The 16,599-nt window shown below is 42.6% G+C and overlaps 1 protein-coding gene across 1 annotated transcript in view; it reads left to right on the top strand.

The window, feature by feature from the left end:
• The window catches only part of LOC124786107 (WASH complex subunit 3-like), a 79,134-nt gene that overhangs the window by 14,242 nt on the left and 48,293 nt on the right, over nt 1–16,599 (top strand). The window contains exon 2 of the mRNA XM_047254240.1: nt 996–1,071. Within this exon, the coding sequence (XP_047110196.1) occupies nt 996–1,071 (76 nt within the window). The remainder of the gene's footprint in view (nt 1–995; nt 1,072–16,599) is intronic.

Here is a 16,599-nt window from a genome sequence, read left to right as displayed (position 1 = left end):
AGGCAAGGCGTAAAGCTTTGTGTCATACAGGCATCAATGGTACACGAGTGGTCCTTCGGCTCCGAAAGCCCATATCTACGATGTTTCGTTGAATACTTCGCACGCTGACACTTGTTGATCGCCCAGCATTGAAATCTGCAGAAATTTACGGAAGGGCTGCACTTGTGTCAGCTTGAATGATTCTCTTCAGTCGTCGTTAGTTCCGTCCATACAGGATCTTTTTCCGGCCTCATCGATGGCGGAGATTTGATGTTTTACCAGATTCCTGATATTCACTGTACACTCGTGACATGGTTGTGCGGGAAAATCCCCACTTCATCGCTACCTCGGAGATGCTGTGTCCCATCTCTCGTGCAGCGATAATAACACCACGTTCAAACTCACTTAGATCTTGATAACCTGCCATTGCAACAGCGGTAACCGATCTAACAACTACGCCAGACACTTTTTGTCTTATGTAGGCCTTGCCGACCGCAGCGCCGTATTCTGCCTGTTTGCATATCACCGTATTTGAGTATGCATGCCTATACCAGTTTCTTTGGCGCGTCAGTGTATAGTGGTCCCATCTGAAGTCAGACAGACCTTAAGTTCAAAGAATGCCGCAGGTGGTTATGAGTAATTATAAAATAAATGTAGACAGTATAATGTCTCCCTCGAGTGTAACTAATGGGTGTGGTATTAACAGGGAGCAAATCTATGTTAAAGTAAAATAATATCTTATGAAGTATTAAAGTACTTAGAAAACATCAAATACAGCAGTGATTTTTCCGATTATCCCGAGATGGTTGTTCAAGTCCAGGTTCAGACTCGGAGGTAGATACTATGGTGTGTGTTCTGGACTGTGGTGTTACTGTACAATCTTCATCAAATTAACCAGATACGAACAAACAAATCCAGACCTTTTGCATCTGTCCTTGTCAGTACAGTTCACTGTCGGAAATCCGCGTTTTTAACCTCTAATGTGCCGTTTCTAAATAAATAGTTTTTATCTTTAGGAAAAGACGCAAGAAAACCTACAGTGCCCTTGGACTGCGACTGTGAAAAGACGTCGCACCCTTCACCAGCACTCAAGTAAATTAACAATTTTCTTCCTGAAGATGATGCTGCGAACCATCAAAACGCGTAGTGGCAAAATAAACAATTGACTGGCACAGAAACTGTGGGGCATGCCTACTCGTCTCTTATAGTTTGCCTTGGTTTACAATGGTGTCGCAAGCGATGGGCGACATGCAAGTAATCAATGTGTTTCGCTACATACAGTGTCCATGCAAGTAACAGATATGGTTCACAAATAACAGCTCCTAGCGTTCGTCTTCTACTGTCCGGCCAAGGCTGGCAGCAGCGGCGCTTGTATTCTCTTCGGCTAGAGGCCGCTCCTGTCGTGGTGCGGTCCTAGTCAGAAATCTATTGGCTGACGTCGTCTCACAGCCTTCTCTGCTCTTGCGTTCTTCATCTTCGTGCCGTCACTTGTCGTTACGCCAGAACATTCCTCGCCCTCCCTCCCCCCTCTCCCTCCCAAAGCGACAGATCGTCGCGTCGCCGTGTAGAGAGCGCGACAACGGCGGGAGAGATAGGAGCTGACCGCATCGCTGGACCGGAAGCTGTGGCTGCAGGGGACGTCAAACTTCCGGCCATACCCCGCCAACCGGCCTTCGCTCTGGCGGAAACGTCCCCCGGAAAACGACCAGAAGGGTACGGGTCCACCTTTTGATGCCATGAACCAGATGAGGAAGGCGGCGACTGCTGCAGTGTGGGCGGGTCCAGCACCGTCGGTAGGACGAGAGGAGGCGAAGGCTCCGTCTCCATAGGGCCGTCCCGTGGTGTCGTGATGAAACCCTCTGGCGGCTGCTGTGGCCGCGCTGTCCTCTTGACCCGTGAATCTGGGGGAAGAGAACGACAGAGGCGAAGTTGATTTTGATGTCGGCGCTGCAAGCCATCTGGACCTGAAGTAAGAGACACGCAAGCGCCAAGTCGACGGACAATCTCGCTCGCGCCCACCGTCTGCTGCCGCTAAAAACTCTGTAAAAGACAATTCGGCGCGAAGCAATACTTGCGGCCTTCCTTCGGTGACTGATGCTGAGGAGGGTGGAGGAGGTGGAGCAGCCGGCCGGTGTGGCCGATCGGTTCTAGGGGCTACAGTCTGGAACCACGCGACCGCTACGGTCGCACGTTCGAATCCTGCCTCGGGCATGGATGTGTGTGATGTCTTTAGGTTAGTTAGGTTTAAGTAATTCTAAGTTCTAGGGGACTGATGACCTCAGAAGTTTAGTCCCATAGTGCTCAGAGCCATTTTGAGGTGAGCAGTGTCCGATAGCGGCGGTCGTGAACAAGTTCCGCCGGCGATGGCCCTTCTCGTTGGTGCAAACGATAGGAGGCGAGAAGCAGTTGCAATGCTGTCTTGGTGCGATCCTACTCAGAAATCTATTGGCTGACGTCGTTTCACAGCCTTCTCAGCTCTTGCGTTCTTCATCTTCTGGAGGAACTGTTGTTGACTTCCGGAGCTGTTATAACTACGTGTCAGCTAGTAGTGCAATTCCCTGGCGTGTGCGGAGCGAAGTTTGGCCATCTGCTGCTCGCATGTTCTGACAAAACGTTCCGCTTCGCCGTTTGACTGTGGATGGAACGGTGCACTCGTTACATGCTGTATGCCATTGCTTTCACAGAATGTTTCATTTGACGTGATGTAAAGTATATGTGCACACGTTGCCATGTTGGTTGCGACTCAGGCCAAGCAGAGATTTTTTGTGCCGGAGCGGACTGATATTCCGCACTTGCGTGACGTCATCTGTTCTATTTGGGTGTCCATACACAGCCAAGTACAGTGTCGACACGCTGTTTCGTACGAACAATCCCCCAGTTTCTTTGGTGAAGTAATGAAAGGTGGCTACGTTGAGCCACAGCGCCAGAGATTGCGCCAAAGATTATTATTCCGCCGCCTCCACTGGGGCAGTAGTAGTTTAGAGGATGTCGAGAGCAGTCGTTGTTCTGTTGGGCTAGAGAGTAGACGATCTGAGTGTTGACTGAAATGTTGTACTGTTCGGTTGGTGTAATGTATAGATGGAAGAAGATGCAATTGTCAGAATATATTTGAAAAAGGAGATGGGCTTTTGATTTATGATGCTGGTGTAATGGAATATTTTCGTCAATATATAATGAGGTAAAAAAGTATTACAGTTTTCTTTAATAACAATCCCTCTTGCTCACAGGTACAGTCAACAGAGCATCTGCCTCGAGTTCATTTATTAGACTAGTTGTAATTCTGGTTTCTATGTGCAATTATAGTATTTCTGGTTTTTCAGTTAGTTCATTGTAAATGGAGTTTTAAATATTTTGTCGTATTGAGAAAGAACCGAGCCAGATAAATGTACGTTGAGTCACACTATCACACACAGAACAGTTACACTTGTGCTTTGTTGTTTCGTAGCTTTTATAGTTGCAAAAAAAAAAAAAAAAATGGTTCAAATGGCTCTGAGCACTATGGGTCTTAACATCTGAGGTAATGAGTCCCCTAGAACTTAGAACTACTTAAATCTAACTAACCTAAGGACGTCACACACATCCATGCCCGAGGCAGGATTCGAACCTGCGACCGTAGCAGTCGCGCGGTTCCAGACTGAAGCGCCTAGAACCGCTCGACCACACCGGCCGGCTTATAGTTGCAGGGCACTTAATCAATCAATTGTGTTAATGGAAATTCCTTATCATTCTTTATTTTTATTTTATGCACTCAGACTGCGTGCTAATACTAGTCAGGGCCACACAGCTAGTAAAATTATTGCATTTATTCAATAATATTAGTCTTTTCTTTTTAACTAAGCCCCCTTGCAATAACTGCAACACTTCTTTTTGCAAAGCTTTAGGGATCATCATATGTGACTGCCCACTGTCATTTAGAACAAGAATCACACCTTTCTGTACTTCGAGGGTATGCCGACGAGCAAAGCAACGGCGCACTACAGAGTTATTCGTGCTATGCAAGGAACGTGGTCGCGATGTACGAATGTAGGTTAGCAAAATGTTCAAATCTGAATGAGCTGCCGTGGCCTGTGCAATTTTCCTATAGTTCAGCGGAAAAGATTCAAGCAATTCAGAACCCTGAGCATTGATGTGATAACAAGATGCAGCGTCAGTCTGTACCAGGGCCAATCGGAAGACGTGAAAGTGCGTCCGCATTATCATGTTGAGCTGTCGGACGGTACACATCTCGTACTGGTATTAAGACAACAACAAAGCCTATCTTTAAATTAAAAGGAAGCTCAGCGTTGGCCGTAATATTGATGGTTTATTGATAGCAAAATCGATTTTCAATCACATAGTGATCGTCTTCAGTGTTGTGGTGTACAAGTTAAACTCATAGGCAACGCCAACGCTGACCTTGCTTAAAATTTAACATAAATGGTCGTTGTGCAGAGCACTCCGTGGAGTCGCCAATCAGGCCTATCTTTGCAATTTTCGGGCCGTTCTTAAAGGAACCGGTTTCGTCGGATGAAACAAGGTTCAAATGACTCTGAGCACTATGAGACTTAACATCTGAGGTCATCAGTCACCTAGAACTTAGAACTACGTAAACCTAACTAACCTAAGGATATCACACACATCCATGCCCGAGGCAGGATTCGAACCTGCGACCGTAGCAGTATCGCAGTTCCGGACAGAAGCTCCTAGAACAGCTCGGCCACAGCGGCCGGCATTGTTCAAAAAGTTCACATAACTGAAATACTGTATGTATACATAATTTAAGAATTTCCATGATAGATACAACACTCTACATGAGCAACTTGACAAATTGACATAGAAATATCGATACAGGTATAATGTAGGTCGAACGTAAGTGTTACATAATGTTAAATCATTTGTGTACATGTCTTGAATTATAACTTTTTCTGATCGTTCCAACTGCTGTTTGCTTTGCAACTGATTCATACCTTGTACTGTGTAGGTCAACTGAAAATTAGGATACTAGTATACTTGAAAAAAAAAAAAAAAAGCGACGAACGTAACACTGGCGTCCTGTACCTCAGCTGAACTGCTAACCTATACTTCAGTTGACCTATATGAGTCAGCTTAAGTACAGAAAACAAACTTTCGTTTGTCGTTTTTTTCCGCCTTCGCGAGGACTAATATCCTATTCTTTAATTGACCTATGTAGGTACTAGCGAACGTGTAAAAACCGACATACCTAAAATCTGCATATATGTCAAATGAGATACTCTATGCCAACTTTACGTACGTGGCTTTTTTTCGCTTTCGCTAGTGCTAGTATCGTATCCCACGTTTGACCTATATAGTTCAACTGAACAACTGAAGCCAGGCTTTTCTACTATGAAAAAGTGATATACGTAACATTATGTTCGAATAATGGATGTGCATGATGTATTTCCACGATCTGTTTCCTCTGTGCTACAATCGTGTGTTTCTCATCATTCGTGTATGCTTTAAGTATTTGCTATACATCGTCTGAGGTAAATTGTGACGTTATTGGTCAAAGTCTCAGGGTTGTATTCCATTTTTCAGCATTCCCGAATATTCACGCCACTGAACCTGTTATTTAATAGTAAGCTACTAATTTTCGGCCCTCTCTTCTTTAGAGTCTCTTCAGTCTTTCCATATCTTCATCCGAGTTTTTTTTTTTTTTTTAAGTTACTACAAGAACAGTGAAAGGAAACATCCTTCTGTACAAAATTGTTATTATATCTTAAACATTCCTTACGCTTTATAAACTCTGGCATGTATACGAACTAATTTTGAAAGCATTTTTTCTATTCTCATGTTGGTACCTTAAAAACGTAGTTTTGGAGAGACTGTACAGTTCCTTGATGTGATAAATATCGAGTCCACCACTTTTTTCACCTCAAGAAACAAAAAGGTGACTAGAGGAAATAAATTAGGTGACTATGGACATGAGACGTTAATTCCACGTCTTTCACCGCTCTTTAACGTCACAGCCGGCGCGGGCCACGACGACCAGTGAAGCGACGCATTTAGTTGTTTTTCTGCTCTTGTGACATACAAGTTGTTGTATTAACTGTTCTCCAATTCTCTAAAGCACACGTCACCAAATTTTTTTCGCAATTGACCGGATAACTGACAAAATGACGATAATTCTGCACAATACTTATAATCCAGAACTAAAGCTGTATGAAAAAAGACGAAAAACTAAGTGCAGCATTCTTTGCAATCACGGATGAGTGGCATGCAATGCACAAAAAACAAGGACTACCAATACATTTACTAAAAACGGCACATACCCGATTCTCACAAACTAAGCAGCGAAAACCGTTGTGAAACTGATGTTCTTTTTTCAAGATATCATCAATGTTCGATTTGGTGCTGTTGCATCCAATCAATAAAATTGCTTACAGGCGTTCATCAGTCAATATCGCTCGATGTGCTGAGTTCACATACTTCATTTTTGAATATGTTTACTACAATATTCTTCCCCTTTGGAAACTCAACATCAGGTAAGTAGTTGTAAAATTCTTAAAGTTTTCCTTCTCTTTCAGTAAGTCATTTGTTGTTGTGTCAAGACCCGAAAATCTCTCAAAAAATTTCTTATTCAACTCATGAATAATTTTTTCACGAAAATCGAGGTTGACTTCTTCGGTGATTGTAGCGCAAAACACTTTGAAACAGTGGAAATCAAAAATGGGTACTTGTAGCGCACAACTCTGCCAGCTCCAGTTCGGGCTGCAGCTTGTCCCGGAGAAGGTGTTGAGCGTCTGATAGTGATCGGTTGACGACGGCGTAAGCTCTGTTGCAGTTGCGCCGTGTAATGTAGGCGTTGGGCAAAGAGGGGAGACCTGGCCCGAAAAACTGTCCTCTTGAAGCAGGCAGGCCGATTTAACATGTTCCATTTACAGCGTAATGGGTTTTACTGTTCACTAATATCTTCAAGAATATTCATTCCGTGTTAATTAGGTATAAGGGCCCTTGTGCGGTGTTTGTGATTTGACAGTTTGTATGCAACATAACAGAGAAGGCGTCTATAGATCCTTGTGTACAAAGATGCATGTCTCGACTTGTTGCAGTGGTAACGAAGGTTCTTGTGGACGGTGGCCCCGTTGTTGCTGGAAAATTTCCGAAGGGAGCTTGAATGGTTGACCGTTGATGACGTCTGCTGCAGGGCTTCCAATGTCAGGCTTAGCGGCTGCTCATAGTCCTAGTAACACCAGCAGTAGGACATACGTTTCAATTCAACGCGGTTTTTTATCCACATCGGCGAATGTAGGCTGGTTCCCCTTATTCCGCCTCAGTTACACTATGTCGGTGACTGCTGCGCAAACACTACTTCCATGAACGCGTTACCATAATTATTACACTACCACGCAAACATCTGGGGCTACACTCGTCTGGTACGAAACGTTCCCGCGGGGAGGGGGGTGGGGGTGGGTGGGGGGGGTGCCGAACTGCACAATAACTCTGGGTTCGGTGTATGGCGGCGGTGGGGTGGGTAGACTGCTGTAGCCTGTTGTGGGGTTGTGAACCACTGCTGAAGGCTACAGTGGGACGAAGCCTAAGCCTCTCCGTCGCTTCTAGGTCCTCGGTTCAATACACACAATCAGAGGATCCAGCCAGCGGGCTGTAGCTTGGTGCCCTCGATCTAAACAATGGTTATGAAGCGTCCACGTTTTTTCTTTCATTATCATGTGGTACCTGGATTTTGCATTAACTAGGTAAAAGTGTTTCGGCATTTCCATATTGTCAATTAACTTGAGCCTGTTTCTGAGCTTGTCAAACAGTGCGGATTTCACTGGGAACAGTTCTTTATCAAAGTTCAACATTAATGTCAAATTTAGTACACTGCTGCAAGTAGGTTGGGTGTTTCCATCTTTACTGCAGAGAAAAGCAATCTCTCACTCACTCACTAGCATATGCTCATAAATACGATTCGGTACAAGTAGTTCCCTTTCGATAACGAGTAAGTATTGCAAAAGTGATTCGATTCTAAAAGTACTCGGTATCAAGACTAAAGTATCGAATACTTATTTCTACCAGAACAGCTCTATTCTCACTGTAAATCCCATGCCGATATCTTTAAGCCATATTGTGTAAATCACCAAAGTGTTTCGGAACAACCATAGACTTCGGTAGACGTCCACGAAATTCATCGCCGACATAACACGACCAAGGTCAAATTCTTCAATACATTTCTTCAAAATGTGTGTGAAATCTTATTGGACTTAACTGCTAAGGTCATCAGTCCCTAAGCTGACACACTACTTAACCTAAATTGTCCTAAGGACAAACACACACACCCATGCCCGAGGGAGGACTCGAACCTCCGCCGGGAGTAGCCGCACAGTCCATGACTGCAGTGCCTGAGACCGCTCGGCTAATCCCGCGCGGTCCAATACATTTGCAAACAGTCTTTTCCTAAAGTAAAGGTTCATCAGAAGTAGAACGAAGCACTCCGTGACTTCGTTGTTGAGTTAGGTCCTTATGAAAATCATTAAAAAAGTAGTTAAACGAAAAGTTTTACGTGAAATTATTACATTTTCAGAACATTGTTTCTTAAAAACGCGTAGTGTAAACAAATCACTTGGTCAGTTCCTGAGGTAGTATTGTTTTAACAACAAAGTCAATAACGCAGCCATATGCATCTGCCTACCTACTCAAGCCTTAGGACTCCCCACCAAGCGAGGCGGCGCAGTGGTTAGCACACTGGACTCGCATTCGGGAGGAGGACGGTTCAATCCCGGGTCCGGCTATCCTGATTTAGGTTTTCCGTGATTTCCCTAAATCGCTCCAGGCAAATTCCGGGATGGTTCCCTTGAAACGGCACGGCCGACTTCCTCCCCCGTCCTTCCCTAATCCGATGACACCGATGACCTCGCTGTCTGGTCTCCTCCCCCAAACAATCCCCCCACCCCCCTTAAGACCCCTCTACAAATATCACGCCCAAACTTCGTTTCATTACTAAATTTGTTCCTTAATTTGTCCGGATGTGTCTAATCAAACCAACCTGTCATCTACTCAAGTTACGTCATAAATCTCTCTTTTAAACAATTTGCTTCAGTACCTTTGCACTACTTATTCGATATATCCATACGTAATCCTATGCTACACCTCGTTTAAAAGCTTCTATTCCCTTCTTGTCTACAGCACTTCCGGATCAGACAATACGCGAAACCAATACTGTATTAAGAGACTACTCCATACTTTCATTTATAATCATGTTTTGGATATTGTAGCTGATCTTATTTTATGTGCTTGCTAAGAAAAACTGGAGAGGACATTGTTTTATAGTTCCGTTATTTATATAAATATTTTTGAGTCAAAATGTCGTGTTACCAGGAACAGAGCTTAACATACAACTATAATTTTTAGAAAGAAACTAAACAAAAAAAAAAACACGCTGGCGATAGCACATAAAGCACTGAAACATATTTGGGTAATAACAAAACTATAAAATTATGTCTTGCACTGGAGGAATTCCTCTCCATCTTAAAATGGAGTTGATTTTAACACTTTTTTTTTTTCGAGAAACCTCTTCTTCTTATTGCCAGTTTACATATCAAATCCTCCTTACTTCTCACAATATTTTGTTGACCACATAAAAAAAACTCGTATACTACTTTCAGCTTATCATTTTATAATGCAACCAGTAAAACCCCGATTCTTGATAGGATCGAACTCCCATGTATAACACAGCTTCACACTTCTGACTGCTTTACAAATGAATTAACGTGTTAGAGATTTGACGTTAAGCGAGTAAGCGGAAAAAAGTTAAGGAATGATCTGGAGTTTTATTTAAGGTTCGTTTGAAGTGATACGTGTTCTCATTATCAAAGACTGCATGAGTATAGTCTGCGTAGTTAGCGTTCCGTTTTAAACAAAAGCTATTTTTCCACGTATCTCAAAATTTATGGCGCCGTATTACCTGTATTATTTGCAGTACAATGATATATAATTTTGCAAGCAGTAGGTTGGTGAGTAAGTTAGAAGCGTTTCTGCTTTGCTTGTTGGTATTCCGATTACTACGGGTTTATTTATCGATTGTCATTTTTATTTGTTGTTCACTGTTGCCATTTTAGTTTGCATGTTGTCATTTGAAAACAGTGAGTGGAGCTGTGGACTTTAGAAAATGGAGTGCCAAATGGCGGAATCGGAATATTTCCGACATATTATTCCGTTTGAGTTCAGTAAAACAGAGACAGCAGTTAGAAACATTTGGGTGGAGTATGGAGATAATGCAATCGGGCAGAGCACGGCAAGAAAATGGCTTCGTCGTTTTAAGGAGGGTCGTTTTGACATTAGTGACTCTTCGTTCAGGAAGGCCCTTGGGGTTTGATGAAGATCTTTTATACGCATTAATCCATAATGATCCACATCAGTGTACTCGAGAATGTGATGACTGTGATCATTTCACGATCTTGTGACATTTACATGCGATGTGGAAGGTTTAAAAATCTGGTGTAAAGGGACAGCATACTAAAAAACCAAAATCATTAAAATCAGAGGGGTGGCCATATGTGCATCTCTGCTTGCACAAAGTTTTCGAAAGAAGTTGTAGAGAATTTAATTTTGGAAAAGTGATGCTAATAACGCGAAGTGAAACTGTATGAATGAGCTTTGCTTTTTCCGGTTTAATACGAATTCACGTGTGCTAGCAGATTATCTGACACATTCATACAGTTTCAGTTAACGTTATTACCATAATTTTTTCAAAATTAAATTCTTTACGATTCCTAATGAAAACTCGGTCCAATTGCCTGGAATTTAAAAAACAAATTGAGGCATGTAGTTAATAAATTAAAAATTTTACGAAATTTCCTTTGCTTCTCTGGAAGTTCTGGAAAACTACTGCCGATACACGTCTGGGATTCATCAGATCAATAAGATCAAAATACATTGAAATCGTGCTTTAACCATGTACAGTTTTGCTATGGCTTCATATTAACGAAGTTGCCAAATTTCAGCCAAAATCTTTTATTAGCCATAACTCTGTAACTAAACATTTGCGGACCTATGTTTATATAAACTTTTGTCCTCGGTTTTACTTTTAGAATAACATACCAAAATATTTGCATAGCTTTTTGAATCACCCTGTATAGTATATGTATTTGCGAGTGATGAGTTACGCTGCCTCCGACATACACATTGTTGTACAGGGCGAAACAATATCCGTTGTTACAGTGGTGCGTTCTTAGCTTCACTCTTGGAGTGGGCCGAGATGATACTACAACATATAAAATATCAGATCACTTCATTACAACTTGAGAAAGATGAAATACTTACATTTGTTACAATCCATATCCACAGGAACGTCATGAATATTTATTACCATTACTGAACAGACCATGAACTTTTATGCAGAGTTCTGTCTAACTCAAAGTCGCAGTTCTGGCTCGGTGAGAGACGATGCTATAGCTTGGCCGACGATTGCAAACTGGGCTGAGCGGTACTCGCCTCTGCCGTAAGTAAGCAAGCTGATGCGGTGGCGTACGGAAACTCTTGAGGGCGCGTCTACGCCACCGTCTCCCATTCGCCATTGCTTCTGGCGGCGACTATATTCACTTGTGGTTCCTTCGCGAGGTACCGGTACCAATCTTGCTTTGGCACCTCGCTCTTCGGACGACAGCTCATAATACTGTTGCTAACTATAATACTTCATTGTGTAAAGTCTTTGACATAAGATTATACGTCTTCATGAGTAATGTTCATCTTCGCTACTGTGAAACACACCTCCTGTACTGAACAAGTGCTTATAGCACTCAAGATATGAATTTTAAAGGCAATGTATACCGATCACTTTTTCCTCGTTTTGGTCCGTAATAACGTCTCAGAAAGTTGCTACCAGTACACGTATTTTTTTTTTCTTTATTGTGATTTCATTCCCCTGCTCCATACGGGCAGGGGAAGGCTGTCAGCGGCACAATCCGCCGCTCATCAGCCGAGTGACACGACAATTAAACAAGAATAAAATCATACATACATAAGGAGATAAAAAAGGGGAACGTAAAACAGAGTAAGGGGAGAAAATGGAGGTAAAAATACACTGACATGTAGACGTTCATATGGGATCAGTACACGTATTCCACTGTAAGAGGTATCAGAACGCTTTTCCCTTATAACTTTCGACCCCTTCGTTTCTGGTACGGTGACCCTTACCTCAAACTTATATAACTATCCTTCTCCGTTGTCCTAGAAAGTTAGTAACATCATCACGGAATCTCCTATATACAGGGTGGTGCAAATATCTCTCGAAATAAGCGTGAAACGAAAAAACTACAAAGAATAAAACTTGTCCAGCTTGAAGGGGAAACCAGATGGCGCTATCGTTGACCCGCTAGATGGCGCTGCCATAGGTCAAACGGATATCAACTGCTGCATTTTTTAAAATGGGAACCACCATTTTTTGTTACATATTCGTGTAGGACGTAAAGAAATATGAATGTTTTAGTTGGACCACTTTTTTCGCTTTGTGATACATGGCGCTGTAACAGTCACAAACATATGGCTCACAATTTTAGACGAACAGTTGGTAACAGGCAGGTTTTTAAATTAAAATACAGAACGTAGGTACGTTTGAACATTTTATCTCGGTTGTTCCAATGTGATACATGTACCTTTGTGAACTTATCATTTCTGAGAACGCATGTTGTTACAGCGTGATTACCTGTAAATACCACATTAATGCAATAAATGCTCAAAATGATGTCCGTCAACCTCAGTGCATTTGGCAATAGGATAACAACATTCCTCTCAACAGCGAGTAGTTCGCCTTCCGTAATGTTCACACATGCATTGACAACGTGCTGACGCATGTTGTCAGGCGTTGTCGGTGGATCACGGTAGCAAATATCCTTCAACTTCCCCACAGAAAGAAATCCGGGGACGCCAGATCCGGTGAACGTGCGGGCCATGATATGGTGCTTCGACGACCAATCCACCTGTTACGCAATATGCTATTCAATACTGCTTCAACCGCACGCGAGCTATGTGCCGGACGTCCATCGTGATGCCATTCTGTCATGCTGTGAAACACCTTGCAGTAACATCGGTAGAACATTACGTAGGAAATCAGCATATATTGCACCATTTAGATTACCATCGATAAAATGGGGGCCAATTATCCTTCCTCCCATCATGCCGCACCATACATTAACCGCCAAGGTCGCTGATGTTCCACTTGTCGCAGCCATCGCGGATTTTTCGTCGCCCAATAATGCATATTATGCCGGTTTAAGTTACCGCTGTTGGGGAATGACACTTTGTCGACAAATAGACCGCGTGTAAAAAATCTGTCATCGACCCGTTATTTCTCTTGTGCCCAGTGGCAGAACTGTACACGATATTCAATGTCGTCGCCATGCAATTCCTGGTGCATAGAAATATGGTACGGGTGCAATCGATGTTGATTGAGCATTCTCAACACTGACGTTTTTGAGATTCCCAATTCTCGCGCAATTTGTCTGCTACTAATGTGCGGATTAGCCGCGACAGGAGCTAAAACAACTACTTGGGCATCATCATTAGTTGCAGGTGGTTGACATTTCACATGTGGCTGAACACTTCCTGTTTCCTTAAATAACGTAACTATATGGGCGAACGGTCTGGACACTTGGATGATGTCGTCCAGGATACCGAGCAGCATACATAGCACGCGCCCGTTGGGCATTTTGATCACAATAGCCATACATCAACACGATATCGACCTTTTCCGCAATTGCTAAACGGTCCGTTTTAACACGGATAATGTATCACGAAGCAAATACCGTCCGCACTGGGGGAATGTTACGTGATGCCACGTACTTATACGTTTGTGACAATTACAGCGCCATCTGTCACAAAGCGAAAAAAGTGGTCCTACTAAAACATTCATATTTCTTTACGTACTACACGAATATGTAATAAAAAATGGGGGTTCCTATTTTAAAAAAAAACGTAGTTGATATCCGTTTGACCTATGGCAGCGCCATCTAGCGGGCCAACGATAGCGCCATCTGGTTTCCCCCTTCAACCTAGACGTGTTTCGTTCTTTGTAGTTTTTTCGTTTGATGCTTATTTCGTGAGATATTTGGCCTGGTCACTATCCGTGAACCACCCTGTGCACATACATTTACAGGTGCCAGCTCTGTAGCGTCGTTGGATGACGTTTTTGGACATGGGTTGAGTGAATTGTGAAACACCCTGCATATATTAAAATGTTGAGTACAACGTGACTGAGGGAAATGTTGTCGAAGAGATAACTCACGCTCCAGCTGTGGTATTGGGCTACTTTAAAATCGTCAGGATCCTCATAGAAAATTCCGCAAACTCCTTATTAGTGTGTTTTCGACTAGCAGCCTGAAGCACGACGACCATTATGGAGCATGACGAGGAATTTGGCTAGCTTACTATCGTCCGATGAACATCCAAATCTTACAGCACATTCAAAATGTCTCATGAGTGTATTTTCAAACTTCGGCCTGTGGTGTGACACCCATAAATGCTCGTGACAGAAATTTGGCTACCTTAAGATCGCCAACAAAGCATTACAGCAAATTCTGGGTGAGTCACCATCTTCAAAATTTCATGTCAAAAGACTCGAAATTGTGGCCTACAGCGTGGTGGATATTCATGCTCGTGGTGAGGCATTTTTTGGCTACTAGATTGCCGATTGTGCACTGCCCTCTTGAAACCCACAATTTTGAGCTTTTTGGAATGAAAATTGGAATAGGTGTTCATATTGCTTTGGCGTCAGATATTTGGAGTCAAGCAATTAAAAAAGTGTTTCAGTTCTACCGCCGATTTCGAAGAAGAAACAAAATTGCAGTCAAACCGGTTCACAAACAGCGCGCACGATAACGAGAGAAATGAACGCTGTTAGAATAGAATTTCCGGACTAGGTCGATCTGGTTACCGTTTCTTAACAGAATTCACAACTTGCTCATATGTGAGTGTGGCAAACGACGCGCAACGTTCATTTAGCTTTCCCTTTCAACTACCAAGCTCGAATTCATTAAGCGATTCCTCACAGCATTCATCTACCTTAATCTATCTACCGTTGCTTATACATTATAGCTAAGATTTCGGTGCCAAGCACTACTCAGATAATTAGTTACAATCTGCAATCCAACGATCTAAATAGTGCCACAATAAATATTTCACGTTCAAAAATAACACCTGCGAGAAAGAATAAATTCCGTCTCCTTTGCTATTTACTGCCTCTGGTCTCTGAAACCAACTTTCACATAGTTAATATATAATTCAGCACCACACGGCATTTAAAAGAAGCTCATGGGATTCATAACTATTTCACAATAATGAAAAAACGGTTTTAAGTTCATAGTCCAAATCAAATCAGATATTGATTTTTTTTGTGTTGCTCTTTTGTATCTACTATATGGATAGCCATTGCGCTGCATGCCACAATTTCGAGTCTTTAGAGATGAAATTTTGAAGATGGTGACGCTTCCAGAATTTGCTTCAATGGTTTGTCGGCGATCTTACGATCTTAAGGTAGCCAAATTCCGTGTCACGAGCATTAATGGATGTCATACCATAGGCTGAATGAAAATAAACTCACGAGACATTTTCCTCCGCTTGAATGCTCCTATATCTATTACTCCAACCTACGCACGAACGTCCGCAGGATGCGGGGAAGGGGGGGGGGGGGATGCGGGGGAAAGGGGACCAACCGAATGGAGCATTTGTTCCTATTGTTCCTAGTGGGAATTCATATAGTTTACGAGTATGAAAAAGAACCTGTAACTTTAAGTCCCGGATTTTTGTGACCTAGAATACCTAGAAAATTATCTACATCTACATCATAGCCCGAAAAACACTGTGAAATGCATAGCAGAGGGTGTCCTACTGTACCAGTTATTAGGTTTTCTTCCAATTCCATTCACGTATGAAGCGCTGGGAAAATGATTGTTTGAATGCCTCTGTGCGAGCTCCAATTATTCTAATCTTGTCATCACGATCCCTATATGAGCGATACGCAGGGGGCTGTAGTATATTCCTAGAGCAAACATTTAAAACAGGTTCTTGAAACGTTATTAACAGACTTTCTCTGGATGGTTTATGTCTGTCTTCAAGAGTCTGCCAATTCAGTTCCTTCAGTACGTCTGTGACACTCTCCCACGGATTGACTTCCTTTGTAGACAGTGTGCTTCCCCAGTAATCTGCCAATAAACTGAAGGCTGCCACCTGCTTTACCCACAACTGAGGCTCTGTGATCATTCCATTTCACATGAGTTGGCCGATTACAGCGGTCAGTCATTGATATTACATAGGATACAACGTTTTGCCGTTTTGTGAAGTGCACAATTTTGCATTTCTGAACTTTTAAAGCAAGTTGCCAATCTTTGCACCTCTTTGAAAACTTATCAAGATCTGGCTGAATCTTTATGCAGCTTCTTTCACACTCTACTTCATTATATATAACTGCATCGTCTGCAAAATGTCAGAGGTTATTAAAAGTATTGTCTGCAGGGTCATTAATATACAACATGAACAGCAAGCGTGCAAGGGTCCCAACACATTTCCCTGGGGCACATCTGAAGTTGCTTCTACATTTGGCGATGACTCTCCGTACAGATAACATGCTGTGTCCTCCCCACCTAAAAGTCCTCAATCCAGTCACAAGTTTCATTTGAGACTAAAACGGCT

Source organism: Schistocerca piceifrons, chromosome 1, assembly GCF_021461385.2.
Source record: "Schistocerca piceifrons isolate TAMUIC-IGC-003096 chromosome 1, iqSchPice1.1, whole genome shotgun sequence".
Taxonomy (NCBI): domain Eukaryota; kingdom Metazoa; phylum Arthropoda; class Insecta; order Orthoptera; family Acrididae; genus Schistocerca; species Schistocerca piceifrons.
The sequence above is the reverse complement of the archived record's forward strand: the minus strand, read 5'-3'. Positions and strand labels throughout refer to the sequence as shown.